Genomic DNA, 21,254 nt, shown 5'->3' with positions numbered 1-21,254 from the left:
TTCTAACTGAATGAGAGGGCGTCCACTTTCCAAGCTTGTGGGTGGAATGTCCTTGTACAAAATTTTTGAAGTTGGTAGTTTTGGGGGTTGGCAAAGAGATCTATGTCTGGGCATCCCCATTTTTGAGTTATCATTGCAAATACTTGTGGATCCAGTTTCCACTCGTGGGGATCCATGATGTTTCTGCTTAGGTCGTCTGCCAATGTGTTTTTCTTTCCTGGCAGGAATTGTGCTTGTAGATGAACTTGGTAAGACAGTGCTGTGTTCCACAAGGTCATTGCTTGCCTGCATAGAGGGTAGGAATGTGTGCCCCCTTGCTTGTTGATGTACCACATTACTGTGGTATTGTCCGTCTTTATTATTAGTTGTCCTGGGTGTAAGAGGTCCTTGAAAGCTGTTAGGGCATTCTGTACTGCTAGCATTTCCTTTTGATTGATATGCAGATGCCTTTGATCTGTAGTCCATTTGTCCTGAATGCACTGTCCTGCCATGTGTGCTCCCCAGGCATAGTCCGATGCATCTGTTGTCATAGTTTGCCTGGCTGTGGGTAATGTGAAAGGCTGACCCTTGTTGAGGTGACATGCCTGTGCCCACCATAGAAACTCCTGTTGAAGGCAGGGAATGAGTGGTATCATTGTTTCCCAGCTGTGGCTTTGCCGAGTCCATACACTTTTCAGGTACCATTGTAATTTCCACATATGCAGCTTTGCAAATGGTATTAGTAGTATGCAAGATGCCATGAATCCTAAGGCCTGCAAAATTTTTCTTGCATGGAGTTGGGTCTTTGTTGCCATTATTTTGAAGTACTGAGTCAGCTGTTGTTGCTTGTCTGGTGTGAGATAAGCCATCTGGGCTGTTGTATTCAAGCTGGCACCTAGGAATATTATGTTTTGTGAGGGCACTAGTTTTGATTTCTTTTCGTTTGCTGTGTACCCTAGGCAACTTAGAAGGTGTTTGACAAATGCCAGATGTTTTAAAAGAATGTCCTTACTTTCTGCTTGAATAAGGCAGTTGTCCAGGTATGGGTATATTTGAATTCCTCTTTGTCTGCAGTATGCAATTACTGGTGCCAGGCATTTTGTGAAGACCCTGGGCGCAGTAGCTAAGCCGAAGGGCAGTGCAGAGAATTGATAATGGGTTCAACCTGCAATGAAGCGGAGGTATCTTCTGCAATTTTGTCTGATAGGGACATGCAGGTATGCCTCCTTGAGATCCAACATTACTAGCCAAGCCTTCTTGCCCAGCATGGGAAGAAGCTGCTGTAGTGTTAGCATCTTGAATTTTGGTACTTGCAGATAGGTGTTCAAAGTTGAAAGATCTAGAATGGGTCTCCATGCTTTGTCCTTTCTGGGAACTAGAAATAGTCTTTCGAGTAAAATCCTTGTCCTTGCTCCTGTGTAGGTACCTGTTGAATGGCTCTCATGTCCATGAGAGCTGTAATTTGTTTTTGTGCCTCTGCCCATTGATTTGGTGGCAGGTGTGGCATTCCTTTTATCCTTGGCAAGGTATGAAAGTGGAATCTGTATCCTTGTGAGACAATGTTTAGGTCCCATTTGTCTTTTGTGATGATGTGCCAGTTGTCTGCAAGAAGTGCTAATTTTCCTCCCAAGGGAGCTGCCAAGAGAGATTTGTTTGGCAGTTGGAGGGTTGAGTCATTGTGTTTGTCTTCTGCTAGCTTGGGGCCTGTCTTCACCTCCTTTCTGGGTTGTGGCACCCCATTGGCGAGGTTTGTAAGGGCCTTGTGACTGACCTCTGCCCCTTGGGCATCTGTATTTGCCCCTCTGTGGTATGTCAGAAGCTGGAAAGGACCAGATTTTTGTTGGCCAATTTCTTCTGAAACGAGGGGCTTGTACCTGTAAAAAATCCTTGACCGTCTGCATAGACTTTGCCTTATCCTCCATTTTCTTTAAAACCTCTTCTGCTTTGACACCAAATAAGACATCCTGCTGTAAAGGTGCATCCAATAATTTTGCTTTAACATGATCAGGTAGGGTTTGTTCTTTTAACCAAGCATGCCTGCGTTTGACAGACGCAGTAACAGCTGCTCTACAGGAAGCTTCCAATTAATCAAATCCACATTGTAAAGTATGTTTGCCCACCTGTTCAGCTGCATGCAACAGATCCTGCATTTCCTTGAATTCAGCCTGTTCAGAATGTGTGCTCAGTTTTTGTTTTAATTGAGACATTAGGAATTGCTGATATTTCAGCATGTGAAACTAACAATTTAATGCTCTCGTAGTCAGAGCAGCTGAGGTGTATATCTTCTTTCCCCATCTACCTAGGGCTCTGGAATCCCTTTCAGAGGGTACAGGATTTTAGCCATAGAAGCTTTAGCCCCTTTGGGACCCTGGGAAATTGTTTCTGGGTCAGCCAGAGGGCTTTTATAAAGGAATTTGTGTGTGTCAGGTACTCTGTAGTATCTGTCTGGTTTGGCTGGAGCAGGAGGTAGGGAGTCTGGATTTAGACTAGACTCTTAAGTAAACATCATCCACAATATCTATAACTGCAGGGATAGCAAGTGGTCTGTGCTGGGGTAGTAAAAGAAACTCTTGGAGCCTTTTCTTAGAATCAGAGTAGTCCTGGCCTTCCCAGTGGAAATGTTCCCTCATGGTATGTAAAGTTTCCCCAAAGGAGTAGTCTTCAGGGGGAGATGCTGAGGGCTGCCTGTCCTTATCCTTGCGTTTTTTATGCATGCCAGTCGGCGGCTGCTCCAACGGCATGATATAATTAAACTTTCCTACCAAAGTAATGTCGTGCGAAGTCAAAACGGCGTTTGATAGTTCGTTTATTAAACCTAACACAAAACCGACAACCTGTGACGTCGTGGTCTGGGCCTAGGCAAGGAATACAATAAGAATGGAAGTCCTTATGAGGTATTTGCTTTCCACAAGAAATGCAATTGTTAACTTTTTCTGACATCGGACTGAGGCAAGAAAAGGTTCCCCAACGGGGTACTTAGCTTTATTGAAGACTTCGGACTGAAACTCGATTCAAAAATCTCAGGTGTTGGCTGACCGGCACTTGCGAACTGCTTCTGCTTCGGGCACCGTGCGGCAAGAAAGACTGGAGAAAATGGCGTTGGATGCCTCTTATATACCCCTAGCGCACTGACGTCAGGGAGGAAGCAACAGCAACCGACGCCGGACCAAGACTTTGGAACTCTGGCCAACTGCGGGACCGCCTGACGGCAGGATAACCCCAGCTGTGATGATTGCAGCAGGGTAACACGATGAACATCCACAAAGCCTTCTTTAACTATGTTAGAAACATCAAAAACAATATCCAGTAATGCACAAAACTAATACTAAATTATATCAAATACTCAGAGGACATAATCAATCTATTATTGGGCAAACTTAGTTCAAATTTCATCCCTTCTCCCCTCCTATATTCCCAGATGACATACTGCATCTACATCCAACCCTCAAATCTCCCAACAACAAGTCCAAAAGACATTATCTAAGGCCAAGAACACTGCTTTGTTGGGATCATGTAACATACCAGGCTGCCAACTGGCCAGTGTGAAAAAGGACTTGTCAGACCCCTACAGAGGCCATTCAATATCAGCCTTCAAACAAGCTTTGTGCAGGATGAATAGAGGACAGCAATAGTCATCCTTCAGCACAAAGGTGGAGCATCAACTGACCTGGGGAATTATAGACCCATAAGCCTTATCCCAGCCTCGTTTGTAAGGCTATGGATAGAATCACTATGGAATTGTAAATAAGGGCAGAGGTAACCTACAAACACTCAATCCTAGCCAGTTTGGATTAGTCAAGGGTAGATTCGACCAACTCAACCTCAATGACTTCTTCAAGAAGGTTAAAGCAATGGATGAAGGCAAGTCAGTACATGTTGCACATATGGACCTTGCAAAGGTTGTTGACACAATCTCACACTCTGGTATCATAGATAAACTTTCAGAGCTAAATGTAAATCCCTATATAACTCAGATAGCAAACTGGTACAAAAACAGAACCAAGAAAATTAGGGTAGGTGGTTGCAGCTTCTCCAAAAGTCTTATCATTAGTGCTGTACCCCAAGGTTCAGTCCTTGGGCCAACTTCTCACTAGCATTTACTTCTTGGAGGTCAAAATAAATGTTAAGGATTTATGACTGGCTGTAAGCTTGGTGCCATCATAAACTCCCTAGAGGACACTAGGATCTTCCAAGTGGGCGTTTCCCAAACAAATAACTGGCATCAAAACCATGTACTAAAACTAAATGCCAAGAAATGTGTAACAGTATCATTCGGCAAACATGACTTCCCTTGTAACTATCACATCGACAACACATTCCTGAAAAGTTGTTGCTATAGTCAGGGATCTATGAACTTTTGCAGGCAATGAACTGTCCTCTGACCATAGCGTATCCACTACTGTAAGGAAACCCTTTTTCGTTGTACAGCTTGTATCTATAGATATGGCATGCAGGTCCAGGAATGTAATCTTACTTCTGTAATCGGATCCCATCAGGCTGACCACTGAGTATAATGCCCTCTTCATACATACCTGCCAAACACTTCTCACATCTGGTATAACCACTGACTTCTCATTAGAACAATCAAGAGCCCAAGTCATAAAAATGGCACAGAGTGCCTCAAAGCCTTGTCCTAATTCTCAATATGTTACAGGCTGCTATAAGGTGACTTCTGCCTCATGCATACAGCCTCAACAGATTCTATAGCCTCCCATCCTATTGCACATTCCCAAGTCCAATGGTAGCAAAAACACCTACTTAAGGGATCTCAATCTTTATTTCAACACAAACAGGACGTATCATAGAAAATACCTCTTCTTTGCAAAAGTCTTCCACTTCAAATAAAGCAAAGTACGTCTCTTACTGAATTAGAACATAATTTGGACGAATGGATGAGAAAAAGCAAATGTACCCCTGGTTTAGAACCTAAGCCCCTCATGGATGGGACAACAAGTAAATGTCCCAACATATCCTTGTTCTGACTGACTCTAGGTTATTCATACAGAAAATAAGAGCTAAGAAACTAAAATAGGAATGCATGGATAGGCTTCTTAAGACCCTTACAGATCAACAGCATATCCAGTGCCTATGAACCTAATATGAATTTTGCCAGTGCTTGCACCTAAAGACATCAGTATTTCTTTCTGTAATGTGTTTTTCCCTCACAAGTGCACAAAAATCATTATTCTTATATTCAGTTAACAACATACTAGCTCTATAAAAACATTCACTGACAAGCTTTGTGAAAAGAAAAAAAAAGCACAACTCTGTATTTAGGTTCAACACCGGTTTTCTTCTGCATTTTATCTCCTTTTTTAAAAAAAACAATAGCTCCCTAAAATGTTTACTTTTTTTACTTCTTTCTAACAGATCCACAAAATATGCTACAAAATACAAGTTCTGAATTGATGTCTACCTTATCTGAAGTGCATCAGTTCAACTCGTCAATTTTCACTCTGGCAAACCAGACAACTGTAACCTGCTGATGCATCTACTTATGGAAAATCCTCACAAACTTCACTCTGCTTTCATTATTCAACATGCTGATTTTACAGAAATTATGAAAAGCACTGCCCCTAAGTAAATCTTTGTTTTAGTCTATGCTTGTAACACACTGTGCGTACCAGCACTGTAACTTTACCCTTAAATTGCAATTTTCTGAGTTATGCTGCAATGTAAAAATGTAAGTAATGAACTACTACTTTTGTTAATCATAATCACCCCTCTTTTTCCCCATTTTCTATATAGGGTTGGGGAGTTGCATCAACTGTCACCTCTCTCTCATTTCAATGACATTCTCCTACCTTCTGACAGTCATGTCTGACTATCACAGGTCTTCTCTCCCACAATCCATCCATCTCTTTGCTGGACGTCCTTGTGTCTTTGTTTTCTTCCTGATTGTCTCAAATCTTCACCAGATTCTCTTCTACTTTCCTGCACACGTTCATGAACCACTGTAATCTGTTCACTCTGACATACTCTGCAAGTGGAGCTACTTGTGCTTCTGTTGTGATATCCTCACGTCTTTGACTGTCCTACAGCATGCATCCTACCATGTATCTTAGGCATTTCATCTCCATCACGTCTAGCTTCTTCAACTGTTTTGCCTTCACTGCCCACGTTTTTGTACCATATGGTAGTACTGGTTGCACCACTGTTTTGTGCTCCTTACTCTTCAGCTACTTTAGCCCGTTCGATTCTCAGTTAGAGCGTCTTCTGTGTGGCGACATGCGTGAATGGGCGTTCCTTTGTTGAAGGTTGTGCGTTAGGCCCGGCAAGCCAGCACGTCAAAATCTACTGCCAATCATTAGCGGACCGGAGTTTCGTTGTGGCGACCCCTAACCGGGAAAAGCCGAAAGAAACACACACACACATACACACACTCTTCAGCTACTTTGGTATTCTTCTGTCACACATTACCCTTGTCACTCTATGTCAGTTGGTTGCAGCCACTTTAATCTTTGACATCCTCTCTCATACTTCACTTCTTCTCAGCTACCATTCCCAAATACCTGAAGCTGTTAACCTGTTCCACTATTTTCCCTTTTATCTCAGTTATCAACTTCTTCTGATTTCCTCCAATTACTGCCTCTACAACTCCCTTATCTGTACTCTGTTTCATACAGTAGGACTTCAGATTTCATTTTCCCCCTAACATTTGCTGAAGTTCTTGTTTCTTCTGCATACAGCGGCTTTGCTGATCTGTCCTCTGTGACCTGTTTACTTATGTAGTTCATCATCAGTATGAACAGCAGTGGGCTCAGAGCTGAACCCTGATGCACACCTACACCCACTGGGAACCCTTCTGCCTATCCTAGCACTGTTTGTACTTGTGTCATTTGGTCCCTGTACAAAGGCTGCACTAATTCTACCAATATTTTCTGGGACTTTGGACCACTACAGGACTATCCATATTAGTTTTCTCGAGATCTTGTCATATGTTCTTTCCAAGTGTAGGAATACCCAGCTGAACACTTTACTCATCTCCAGCTTCTTCTCAACTACCTGTCTCACTGCAAACATCAGGCTGGTTGTGTTGCACACTAATCTGAATCCAAACTGCTCATCTCCCATCTTACGTTTTACTACTCTATGTATTCATTTATTAATCACCCTCTCCAGCACTTCCATGCAATGTGACAGGAGTTTGATACCTCTGTACTGCCCGCAGTTGTGAATGCCCCCTTTGTTTTGAACACTGGCACTAGAATGCTTATTCGCCTGTCATCTGGGATACACCTTTCTCTTCACACTGCTCAGAGTAACCTCTGGGGCCATTTCTCCCCAAACTCATAACTGCTGTGACTTCATCTGAGTCTGTCGTTGTCCCTGACTTCATTTCCTTTAGTGCTGTTCTTTTTTTTTTTTTGTTAATGGCATATTGTTAATAAAGCCACCTGCTACTCAAAATAATAGTTATTCCTCCCCATACACACTTTGCATTACTGTACTTATGCTTTTATCCTTACATTCATAAACATTTACTACTATATTGCATTTTACAGTCAGGTTAAAACATTTAATATACAATATATAGCTGAAAATTATCAAACATGCATTTATTTCTCCTCCCCATTTTTGCACACTTTAAAATGACCAGCAGATACTGAACTTAATTCTCCAAAATCTTGTGCTATTTGACTGCACCAGCTCTCCTGACTGGCACAAAACAAGACTCATGTTTTCAGCTATACCACTAGCTCAAACAACTCACTGTGGGACTAATACTTTCCACTCCTGCCACTTCTGAATAAAATTACGCCAACACTAGTCTTTTTCTCATTCCTCACTTTCCTGCAGTTCTGCCTTCTGGTTCATATCCAAGCGTATCCTAAGTCTTATGGTCCACTCCTAGCCTTTCTCTGTGTTGCTCAGCCATTTTCCTTTGAAACAAACTGGTTTCACTTTACTATCTCTCCGGCACCCCTCTTGTGTAGCATGCAAAAATGAATTCCTCTTCACCTTGCTGAATGAAATTCTGTTGACTGAACTATTTTTTTTTCATCTCCTCCAACGCCTGACCTGCCTCCATATACATTTTTGATGCACCTGGAAAAAATATTCCAAACATCACTGAGTACAACATTATAAATCTCACCACAGCTTTGCAACAACTAATGACTGAAATAAACGGTTTTCAATTTCTACAAGTACCCTGGCATCACAAATGTTCAACACCTTTCCTCTTTGCACAGTTTTTTTTCAAAAGCCTCTCTTTCTGTTACATTAGAACCAATATAAGCCTACCTTCCTTCTGCAAGTTAAACTAGGGGCATATATGCGATGTGAACCCCCCCATTTAACCCAGCCTCCTGTGGAACACAGGTCCAGTTTTGTGCCATCATATAGGTAATAACAGTTCATACTGCAGAAAACCCAGATTTTGTTTTTTCTTTGTGCTTTATCATCCAGCTCTACAATTTTCTGAAAGATTTCATTTGATGCCTCAGTCTCGGTCATTCCTTCCTTTATTTGCATTTCTGAATCATTCAAGCTTAGCATTACAGCAGAATGCTTATTTAATATTTTTATTTTTTCCAGCCATTTTCATATGTTTTCACATAGGCTTCTAAAGTGCCACTTATATGAAATACGTCTGAGTTTATCTGACTTATTTTTCCTCTAGTTTACTGGAAATAATCTCTTGCACTAATGCTGCACACAGGACTCCTTCCCGCTGATCAGACTTGATGTTACTCTCTTGTTATACTTGACCTTTTTTGTTACTTTTCTTAGATGCTGTTTGCTGACATTCAAGCAGTGTATTTGCTAACCAACAGCAGAAATTCTCCCACATTTGTAACTCTTTTTTTCTTGTTTTATCCCACTGGGAGAGTTCTACTTAGAGTGCATCTCAGTTAGCCACCTTCTTGGGTATCGAACATAATATACGTTTTTGCATGGGGGTAAAAAAACACATAATACAAAAAATAAAATGTTGAGTTGTCATTGGAGGTTTTTAGAAAAGGTCAGACAAAGTTCACGAGAAAGTACTTAATAAAACAGATACATTCAAGGCAGATAATAGTCATAATCCTTGTTCTTGTTTTTTCTTTTAAACCCAAGTGCTCAACTGTTCCACTGAATACAATTAAAATGAAATACAGCAACCAAAAGGAAACAAACATTTCTATGAGCCACAATACACAGATAGTAAAAAAAAAAAAAAAAAAGTCAGGTGAAATAATTTACAATATTTTCAATACAACCTCAACCAGATTATACAGAAGCACAGCATAACCACAATGATTATATTTGTGTGTGTGTTTATCATGCCAACCAAAAAATATATATATCTTAACAGGGAATCATATTTTATTATCAAAATAATTTTTTTTGGTTATACCTAATCAGACACAACTAAACCATATATTTTAAACAATCAATAGCAAAGAACTGGGGGAACCAAAAGGAAAAAAAATCCTTCCACAAGGGGCTGGATTCCATAAGACTTGCTCTCAGTGCGACTAGATATGACAATAATACTGTACAATCAGCAATCCGTCTTACCCAGTCAGCAGCACAAATCATGGCCTGCTCTTCAACAGTATAAATAACCTTCTACTCACCAATTCCAGGGAATTCTAATTAGAAAGCAACTTTATGAATTGCAAAGAAAATCTCTAGCGAAAATGGTCACTCAAAATGAGAAAAGTCCCTCTCTGCAGTAAAGTAAAACATTCTTATGCAGTTTCAGAAAGAAAAATTCACTGCAAGGGATACATTATGCAAGATGCATGTCTGAGATATGAACACAGATCATACATTACGATTACTAAAAATACCAACATGCTTAAAAAACAGTATGACATACAACAGAAAATAAATATAACAAGTTAAATGCTTGCTGTCCTCGTAAAGCAGTCTTAAACTTTTAAACACAATTGGAAATTTTAAAATCTGTCAAGAAGGAATATTCCGTAGAACATCAAAAACAAATGCTAAACAACAACAAGCCAGGGAGTTTGCATAACAATCGTAACAATTACTAACAGCCACTAAGTGAAGAGACACTCTTGAGTGTTACAAATGAAGCAAGAACTTCAGGACTATGGATAGCTCTAAAGGTCAAGTCTTTCTTTGAAGGAGAGGTACCAGCTGCCCTGAAACCCGATGCAACTTTTAATGCACATTTATTAAGATTCCTATGTGGAACTTCTTGGCAGAAAGTATGCTGCTCCAAGAAGTGGGGTAAACCTCCTCCAGACAGTGCAATGGGCAGGGTATTACAGTAATTTACCCATGATGTGCTCGAGGTAACTACCAACAGTGCCAACATTTGCCAAGTGAAGAAAAGCAAAGCTTTATCTTCTAAACTTATAAACTGTGTCACTTAACACCACATTTTTCCACTGTCACCTTAGATACACAAATCCATAGCAATGATCAGCAGCTATGCTCCCCACAGACTCAATATTTCCGATATTTACACAACCCTTTCCTTCAGCCACTTCCCCAAGTCTCACTTAAAAACTGGCACTCGGAGATCTAGTATGACTAGATCAAACAGCAAAAATAGGAATTTACCTAAAAAAGGTGAAACTAAACAAAATTAACTCCTTTAATGCAAACTACTGGAAATGGAAGCCAACCAGGGCTCTTCTCCCTTATTCCAACTCTCCAGTATGTAGTTAGTTAAAATAAAGGCGCAGTATTGTATACTGCAGAGTATGTGTTATGACGGACAAATCCCCTTGTCATGACAGTTTACTGGCACATAAATACCTAAAGCGTCAATGGAACAACAAATGCACTTCCCTATTGTCACAGGCTAAACTTCTACAACTCTATAAAAATACTGTTTTAACAAATGTCAGGTTAGAGACTTGAGGCAGAAGGGAGATTTTTGTATCTTTAGGTTTTGAGTATCAATAAAGTTTTCTTTTCCTTTTTTTACTTGTCAACCAGTCAACAGCATATTTACTTCATTTATAAAAATCACTGTATTCACATACCTGTTATTCCGCTAGTTTTAACAATCTCGATGAATTTCAGGTGGCTTAAGAGAATGTTGGTGTCAAGGACAATAAGAAGATCTGGAGCAGCAGTCTTGCCACCTGAATCTAAAACCAAGAAATAGCATATTAAATAAAAGTATATTACTATGATGGTAATAATACCTGTATTATCCACCAAATTTATTGGCGTTACTATCAATCAAAATCTGAAGTTCAACTTACACATTGCTCAAACTATAAAAAAAGTACACAAGAAAATAGGCACCTTATATAGATGCAAAAACTACGTAACCACTAACTCTAGAATAACCACAGCCAGAACTCATCTTCTGTCAACTCTACTGTATGCTTCACCCATCTTTACCAGCCTCCCCAAATCAGACCTAAGCAAGCTAGATGCTTGCTATAATAAGATAGCCAAGTTTGCTACTAGTTGTCCTACTAGAACTCATCATTGCAATCCTCTAAGACAACTATCTTGGTTAGAACTCCCCAACCAACTCATACTCACACAACTCTCTGCTTCCCACCAAATGTTCTATAAACCCCAAAAAACACCAGCTCTACAAGGCCTCCTCAACCCACATAAAAACACCCGTCCACTAAGGTCCACTAATAAAGCACTAATTAAAGTAACCAGGAGTGAAAACAGCTCAGGTGACTCTCTATACTCCCGCTACATTGCTAAACTGTGGAACACCTTACCTCTCGAAATCAGAAGTTTAACTAGTTTAAAAAATTTCAAGCATCACGTTAAAGCACATCTAGCCAACACCTGGACTTGTACATGTACTGGGTAGCCCATACCATGAACTAACTCTTTGAAAAAGAAAAACTGTTAAGAACCTATGAAATCAGCATCAAATTCAAGTCATACGACTACACTTGTTTACTTTGGCTTCTCAATGTTTAGATCTAGTAGACATTAAGTCTCTAGCTTGCTATGTAGCCTGTATATATGAATAGCTATCCTAACTGTATGCATTGTTCACAAATATATCTGTATATATATCCAGCTATCCTAACTGTATACATTGTTCACAATATCATTACCTCCTACTACTGTACAAATGGTCTTCTAGAAGCATTGTTATCCAAGATCCATGGTCAGGACTCCCACTCATCAAACTTTTCCTGGCTTACTCTTTTACCAACATGAAATGTGTGCTACTATTTTATTTACTTTGTATTTTAGGGAGTTTTTTTTCTGCTGTATCTTCACTGTAGTTAAGATTTTTTTTTTTTACTAACAACTGAGCTTTTCTCCCCAGGCCTCTGCTGAAAAAGGGCCTTATGCCCAGATGGACTCTCCCGGTAAACAAATATAAAATAAATAAATAAAAAATAAAAATTTGCCAATAATCAAAACAGAAAATATTAGGCTTTGTTTGAGACCAAATAAAGCATCAAAGTTTGTTAGGCAATCTAGGTCAGTGGCAAAGATGTATAAAATGCCCTATGGCCCAAATGGCCCGTGACAGAATAGCACCTTGGGCATCTGCTGGAACTGGCAAGAGATAGGGAAGTGTAACAGCAAAAAATATGCTCACTCACCTTTTCAGGGGAGGGCTGGTCAGTGCGCGGGGCACACACCTAGATAGTTCTAATGTAAATCAGAGACGTGAGCAGTAGAGGCTAGGCTAAAAAGTAGGTGGGGATTGGGTATGGTCTCCTGCATTGGGCCAATTGTGGGACCACTCCAAGTAACTACACCTCAATGTCAATCAGCCACTAGGGATGATGTCTGCATGCAGCTAGGAGGTACAGCCAACATCATAAGCAACCCAAGCTGCTGTGACCAGTAGTGGTGGTCAATGGCACATTCTGCAACTGCATGAGCCCGTATACCAGTAAATTGAGTCTGGCATCCCATACGCTGACTAGTCTGACTTGACACAATATGAAACTGAATGACTTAGGGATGAGGGAGTTGCTACAATAAACAAACAAACTCAAAACTCTGAAACGAGCTGAAAAAAAGTTTGCCAAATAAAATTAAACACTACTTCCTAAATGAAAGTTATGTACTTACCATAACATTAGAACCATGTTGCCCGATTTTTGTCTGGTTCAAACATATGAGTTGTTGTTGGATCTGACTAGATCCAACCTTGGCACCAACTCTGAAGCGTCATTGGATTCAGAGCTCTAAGTCCTCTTCTAATCATAGATCCACAGATGCAGGAAACCAAAGTCCAAATCCACACAAAAAGTACTTATTGAGCGCTTTCGTCTCTAAAGTAGAAAATCCTTCAGAATAAATCTACATATACGTATATATGGAACAGGTGCTGAAAAAGGGTTGAGCCCTTTAGAAAAAGCCCAAATACAAGATCTCCTCCATTTGCTCAGGTATATCTTTCTAGTGGCCAGTTTCTGGGAAGCAGAAAGAATACTGATTACTGCAGGGAGAAGCCTGGCATCTCTGGCTACATTTACAATTGGAGGCACCATGTAGTTAACTTCATGGATTTTTGATATGGCATAAGCAGTACAGACGGGTGAGTTAGTAGGTGTGGATCAAAATCCAACATCCATGGAGGATGGAATAATAGAGGCCACAGGAAGGGGAACATTGTCTGTCTGTCTGGGCAAAAAAGGGGCAAAGAGGATCACCATGGCCTTGCACTGTCATGCTTATTGTATGAATTTATTCATTATGGGCAATGGTAGAAAAGCATATAAGAGGCTCAGGGGGCAAATGTGGACTACGGTGTCTCTTGGTGACTGACCCTGTGGAGGGACCAGGGCAAAATACCTGCTACAGTTGTTGTTTGAGGTAAGAAGCAAATTGGTTGCAGCGACAGAAGATCAAATGTGTCAATGTAGGACAGAGATCACTCATGAGGCATTAGGACAGTTCTGCTTAATTTGTCTATTAACACACTGGTTGACCCAGGGACGTGCATTCTAACTAGAAAGCAGTGTGAAGACACTGACCATGCTAAACTCTCATGGCCTCTTGAAACAGAGAATAGAATGGATTCCCCCTGCTTGTTGATGTACCATAACACTAAAATGTTGTGCATGTGTATGGAAATCACACCCTTGGGGAGGAGATCCTGGAAGGTCTGCAAAACTAGGAGGACTGCCCTCAGCTGCAAGACAATGATGTGAAGATTAGCCTCTAGGGGTGACCATGTACCTTGGACCATCCTCACCTCAAGGTGCCCCCACACCCTAGAAGGGAGGCATCCATGGTTGTCAGCCCTACTGCTGAATCTGTGTGGAAAGGGCACCCCTGGGTTACTGTTAGAGACGTTACCTACTAAGCAATGTGCTGTCTACAGGCTTGAGTAATTCGAATTTTTGCATGCAATGGATGAAAAGACTGAGACCACTGTACTAGTAAAGTCCTCTGCAGCACTCTCATACAGTATCTGACTAGAGGAACCATCAGAAGTGTGGATGCCACTAGCCTTAAAGGCAAAGTACTAACCATGCTGCTTGTGATGGATGATCTAGTACCGGCATGCCTGTGAGGCAAAGTGATAAAACTCTGGACTGGGAAAGGCTGACTATCTCAAGGGTGATATCGAGGTGGCATCCTATAAATTCTATTTTCTGGACTGGGGTTAGGTGGTACCCTGGCAGAGTCATGATTATCCCAACGTACAGCAACAATTGGAGCGCCTGGTCCATATGGGTACAGCAATAGCAGTTAGGAGCCAACAGTCAATATACAGAAAACTTGGATCCCCTGCAGACAGAGATGCACTGCTATCACTGCCATGATTCTGGTGAATACCCTGGGGGCTATGGTGAGACCAAACGGCAGGGCTCTGAACTGGTAGTGACCAATTCCCAGCCAGAAGTGGTGAAATCTCCTAAAGTGCTTTGCTACCTTGACATGATAGTAGGCACCCTGGAGATCTATGAAGCAAATCCAATCGTCCTTCCTCAGTAGAGGTAAAATGGACTGAATTGTGACCATCTGGAAATGTGTCTGTTTCACTAACTGGTTTAGGTCACTGAGGTCCAAACAGGGTTTGAGGACCCCAATTTTCTTTGGTACTAAAGAGAACCTTGAATGCACTCCAGATTCTAACTGGTCTTGAGGAACTGGGTTGGATGACTCTTTTTTTCTAGTAGATTTGAAATGTCCAAGGCTGCTGAGTCCCACTGAATGTGTACATTGGGGACTTTCTCCTTCTGAGGTGGAAAGGAAAAGAACTGAATAGCCTCTGAAAATGATCTTTAGCATCCAAGAATCTGAAGTTACTCTGTGCCACGCTTGAGGATGGAAAGAAAGGGCAGGCACCCCCCCCCCCCGACTGGCCCCACAGTGCAGCATTTGGGCAACTGTTCAGGAGAGCTGAGAGGCTTTCCTCAGTAAAAGGACTGCAAAAGCCCTAGTCAGGCAGTCTGACTCTGTTTCTAGGGCATCACCTGTTATACTTACCCTCCCCCTGGCACGGGGAGGCCCATCACCTGGGGAGATGTTGTAACAACATTGTGATTTATGGAGCCACATCTTCTTCCCTTATCTATGATTCCTAGAGAAAGATCTCTGTGGGGTTGAGAAGTGGACTCCCACTGCAGAGAGTGTCATGATCCTGTTGACTTCTGGTGCATCTTTAACCTTATATCCAAAAAGAGTTGAACAATCATAGGTGGCATTCACAAAGGATCACTTAAAGCCTTCCGCAAAGTCACAAAGATGCATCCAGGTGTGGTGATGCATGGTAATGCTGGTGCCTACTGCTCTGGCCATGCATTCAGCTGTGTTGGAGAGCAAATGCGTGTCCACATTCGAGGTGGATTGTAGGGTAAAAAACTGAGAGTCCACTGTTTTCTTAAAATCCAGGGGCAATACCCATGAAAGGGACTTGGTGATCTCTTTGGTAAAGTCTCTCTGGGAGCTGGTTAGGTGAGTCAAATAATTCAGCAACTGAGCAGCAAGCCCACTTCCCAAACCTGTCCATCGCCCTCAATTGTCTGTTAGGAGGATGAAAAGAGGAACTCTCTTCAGATTGTTCTTTTCTTGTGGCTGCTGCTACCACTGCAGCATACACTGGAGGACCCTTGCTCTAGTATTTCCTGTCTTTAGGATAAGCTAAACTGTGAACCACTTTCTTGGGAATGGGTTCCACCACCTCAGGGTCCTTCCATATCCGTTCAGCCATAAGGTCAATTAGGGCAGCGTTTCTCAACCCTCGGGCCATGGCATCAATTATACTGGCTGTGCGTGAACTATTCACGGAAATGAAAGAAAGCTGCCCATTGCCGCTGGCTGCCTATTTAAGTAAGGGTTTGATACAGTTTGCCGGTTGCTGTCTATATAAGTGTTCAATGTGTTTCACAGGTTGTTGCTGTTAGCAGGCTGCTGCAAAGATAGCTTTAATGTGTGTGATATGATTTACTTCCATTCCATGTTATTTTGTAAGGGTTGCAGGTTTTGTCACAAGGAAGGCTGTGTGTGTGTGTGTGTGTGTGTGTGTGTGTGTGTGTGTGTGTGTGTGTGTGTGTGTGTGTGTGTGTGTGTGTAAAATGCTCCAGTTAGAGATACCTGCTGGTTAGTGTTACTCAGGCTCAAACCCTGTACCATAAGTACAAGTAACTAGAGCCTGAGTTCTCTACCCATACAACCACCACTTGTGATTCAAGGAATTTAGTCCACAGCTGATTTTTTGGCTCATACTTTTGGTCTGTTCCTCTTAAAATGTATAGTTTTCTGGCAAATCAGTGAGGAATGAATTCACTAAATAATGATGGTCATTTAAGTTTAAGTCTTCCTCTCTTTCAAGAAACGCATGGTAACACAAAACATTTTATTCCAACAGGCTATAACACAACAATCCTTCCTAGAAGTAGAATCCTGGCTCACTAACACTAACCTCATACTGAACCCAAACAAGACCAAACTCATGCTCTTTCTCCCCACCAAAACACCCAATCCTTCAGCCACTTTTCAAATCCACTCCTCCAACAACACAGTCATAAACACCAGCTCACATACCAAATTACTAGGTGTCACAACTGATAGCAAATTAAATTTTGACCTACACCTCTCTCAAACCATTAAAAAAAACACAACAAACTAGGCTCTCTCTACCGAATTAATCCTTTCCTAACTAGCCCTTCTAGACTAAGCATCGCCAGGACTTATCTACTGCTCTCTATGCTTCTCCCATCTTTACAAACCTTAACAAAACTGACCTTACCAAACTTGACCCCTACAACAAATAAATTGGCTAGAATTCCCACAAAAACTAACCTATACCCAATTTGTCTTTACTCACCAATTAATATCGGGCTAGGCTTATAATTGCCCCAGGGCAGATAGCCTAGTATGAACCTATGAACCTATGAATATACCAGCCAAACAGAACCCCAGCCCTACAACACTTACTCCAACCATATGCCAGCACTCTGCATCTCCGATCCTCGCACAAAACACTCCTCCAAGTATCCAAAAACAACAAAGCCGGAGATGCCCTCTACTCCCACCACATTTCTAAACTTTGGAACTCAATCCCTCAACACACCCCAAATGCTACAACCTGCACCAATTCAAAACTCTGCTCAAAGACCACCTCACTAACAACTGGCTCTGCTCCTGCACCAAGCCAGACTAATACCACATAGGCCCACATCAAATTTCATCCCCTAAATTTTATGGTCTCCATGTATACCCCACTCCCAGTTGTTAACACCACCTATCAGCTACCTACAATAAGAGTATAATATGAGAACTTCTTTTCTTTTGTAAGGGTGTACATATCTACACATATTAAAGTATACTCAAATGATCAACTAAAGATGGACCCCTGCCCTCAAAAAAGAAAAGTTTTATATATATATATATATATATATATATATATATATATATATATATATATATATATATATATATCTATAGACACACACACACACACACATATATATATATATATATATATATATATATATATATATATATATATATATATATATATATATATATATATATATATATATATATATATATATATATATACACACACACGACTTTACTATATCGTAATAACTTTTCCCTTTTCACTAAAGTGCCTATTACATATTGAACTTTCTTTATTGTCTCTAGATATTTCTGTTAAATTCTATGTAAAACCGACACTGTACCTGTCAATGTTGTTCTTGTTTTACTGGAGCTTTTCTCCCAGGGCCTACGCTGAAAATGGGCTCACACCCAGACAAACTATCCCAGTTAACAAATGTAAAATAAATAAATTATACAAGCAATGTTTAAAATGTGTCCCTGGTTTTGGCCCTTTGTTTCTCCCAATAAATTTTGGCTTTTTCCACCTTTCTTCTGCTACAAAGTTGAGAGATATAGTTGAGTGTCAAGTGCATTTTACAAGGAGCTAAGAGCTGCAGGGAAGAGAACTTCAGTGCTGCTTATGCCAAGTATGTTTGCAACGTGGAACTATTGTTTAGCAAATTATATTACTACTTTGCTAAAATATTTGAAAGCATTGTTAGTAGCACAACAGGTAATGTACTTGCTTTTGATGCAAAAGGCTGAGGGTTCTTTGTACTTTAAAGGGGGTGGATGCTGCAGTCCTGAGAATGTCCTCCTTTGGAGGAGATACCTAGTAACTATGAACCTGTTATCAGTTTGTCATCCATTCCCTATTACAATATTAATAGCTTATCATTTTTAATGTAACAGCGGCAATTTATTCTTCAAGGGCAACAAAAAAGTTATGTACTCACCAGAACGTTCCATGTTTGTTGTCCATGATCTTGCCTTCTTTCTAGCTGGTTAGGTTCGGAGCTGATCCTTGTCTCCGACTCGTCTGAATACTAAAGCTCGAGAGCTTCCACTGGCTCAAGGCTAGACCCTATCCCAACATGCCTAACGAGAGTTACCCAGACTTCGTTTGTGATAACCCAAAACACTAGACTAAATATATTATATATAAAAAATATATATATCTATATACACATATGTATCTCACCAAGGCAACAGTAATAGACCCTCAGGCAATATAAAGACTCATGAGGCAAGAAGGAAATCAGAGCACATACGGCCAAATAATTCCTCTCGATCCTCCAAGAAGGGGGAAGGAGGGTGAGATGCAAGAAGGAAGATGAGATCATGGAAAACAAACAGGGAATGTTATAGTGAGTACATAACCTCTTTATGTTATGTTGTCCCTATCTCGCCTTCATTCTTGCTGGTTGGGACAGTGTCCCCAGCACCTTCTCTCTCTCGGGTGGCTCAAGGGAATAAACTCTTCAGAACAGTGAAACCAAAGGATGCCCTGTTCCGGGAGTCCACATCTACTTTGTAATAAGTGATGAAGGTATGAGGATTAACCCAAGTGGCTGCAGCATAAATTGAGTCTAAAGGCAGTCTGGCTTGAAAGGCAGTAGAGGTAGACATTGCTCTAGTTGAATGCCCTCAAATTTTTCCTGGTAGTTGTTTATGCTGTGAGCTATAAACATAAGTGGTGGTGTATGTAAGCCATTTTGATAAGGTTACTTTTGAGATTAAAGTTCTGTTTTCTGAGAAGGATATAAAGAATTGATCAGATGTTTTTAATACTTTTGTCCTGTGTAAGTAAAAACGTAACTGCCTATGAACATCCAGTTGGTGAATTTTGTATTCTGCCTTGCTGCCATGATTAGGGAAGAATATGGGTAGTTCTACTGATTGAATTAAATTTCACTCAGAGCATACTTTTGGTAGGAAGGAGGGATTGGTACTGAGAGAAACTCTGTCTTTGTGAAATAAATAGGGAGGACGAATGGAAAGAGCTTGTAATTCTGATAACCTTCTAGCTGAGGTAATGGCTATTAAAAAGATTGTTTTCCAAGTTAAGAAAGTACAGTTGTGTACACTTACCATAAATGTAGATGTTTGAGTGTATTCACTGTTGCAGTCATTACATTTGGGTAATCCTGCTGGCAGGTTGCCCTCAGTAGGCATGAATTCCAAAGTCTTGGGTCCTGCGTCGGCTGCTGTCGCCCCTTCCCTGATGTCAGGTCATCAGGGGTATAAAAGTAGTAGCTGATGCAATTTTCTTCAGTTTTTCTTGCTCCAGATGTCAGGTGCCCCCTAAAAGGGTAGCCAAAATTTATATATATATACACACACACACATACATATATAAATATACACCAATATAAACTTTACCTTCATCTACAAGTAAATACACCACATAGGTTGTATAAATCAGAAAAGGAAAGATAGGTTCCATCAGAAAAAAAGGGGGATGGTGGGTGGGTAATCTGGACTGCAACAGTGAATACACTCTAACATCTACGTTTATGGCAAGTGTACACAACTGTACTATGTTCTTCGTGTTTCACTGTTGCAGTCATTACATTTGGGTAGAGTCCCAAAGCTATGGATGGGAGGCTGGAGCTAAACAGCATTAAGAGCAGCTATGAGGCCCTGCAGAACTGCAGTGGCAAAGCCTGCCCTGGATTTAGAGTAGAGTGGCAGATGACAGTGCTTTGTAAAGGTGTACACTAAACTCCAAGAAGCAGCCTCTAAAATGTCCTTGGTAGGTACTCCCCTGATAAAGGCTACTGAAGTGGCTGCAGCTCTGGTTGAATGTGGCCTAATGCCCTTAGGCACTGGCTTGCCATGGTGTAAAAGTAGCAGAAAAGAATGCAGTGGCCTATCCACTTTGAAATATTCTGCTTTGAGATAGCCTTTTCCTTGTGATCCTGCAGCATATGCCACTAGTAATTGCTGTTGTCTGTGTATGTCCAAAGAATGCAGAATTATCTCCCCCTTGTTCTGTGGATTTGAATAAAAAGGTTGGCAGATGAATAGTTTGGTTAAGAGCCACACTGGACAATGGACACCACTTTAGGCATAAATGTTGGGTTTGTCCTCAGAGAGACCCTGCCTGGATAAAAAATGATAAAAGGTTCCACAGCCATGAGTGCCTGTAGCTCTGAAACTCGTCTTGCAGAAGTTATTGCTAGGAGCAGAGCTGTTTGCCAAGATAAAAACTTTATATCAGCAGTAGCAGTTGGCTCAAAAGTAAGCAGGGTGAGTTTTTTCCAAGAGATAGTTGAGGTTCCATGCAGGCATTGGTTATCTCCTTGGAGGCCTTACATTTTTGGCTCCTCTGAGGTACTGTTTTAATAAGGGATGTGAAAAGATTGGTGGCTCTGTATTGTAATGAGCCAAAATGGCACAGGCATGAATTTTTAATAGATGAAAAAGATAGGCATTTGTCCAGCATCTCAGTTAAGTATAGCAAAATCTGAGGAATATTTGGCACAGCTGTATCCCTTCCTTGTGCCAAGCACAGAATCTGTTCCATTTTCCAGCATAAGATTTTGTAGTACTAGGCCTTCTGGCATCCAAAA

The 21,254-nt window shown here is 40.9% G+C and overlaps 1 protein-coding gene across 1 annotated transcript in view; it reads right to left on the bottom strand.

Moving 5' to 3' along the window:
- The window catches only part of LOC122814161 (transcriptional protein SWT1-like), a 1,475,367-nt gene that overhangs the window by 594,065 nt on the left and 860,048 nt on the right, over positions 1-21,254 (bottom strand). The window contains exon 6 of the mRNA XM_044086774.1: positions 10,935-11,042. Within this exon, the coding sequence (XP_043942709.1) occupies positions 10,935-11,042 (108 nt within the window). The remainder of the gene's footprint in view (positions 1-10,934; positions 11,043-21,254) is intronic.

This window comes from Protopterus annectens, chromosome 10.part0 (assembly GCF_019279795.1).
Source record: "Protopterus annectens isolate FY-2018-M chromosome 10.part0, PAN1.0, whole genome shotgun sequence".
Taxonomy (NCBI): domain Eukaryota; kingdom Metazoa; phylum Chordata; order Ceratodontiformes; family Protopteridae; genus Protopterus; species Protopterus annectens.
The sequence above is the reverse complement of the archived record's forward strand: the minus strand, read 5'-3'. Positions and strand labels throughout refer to the sequence as shown.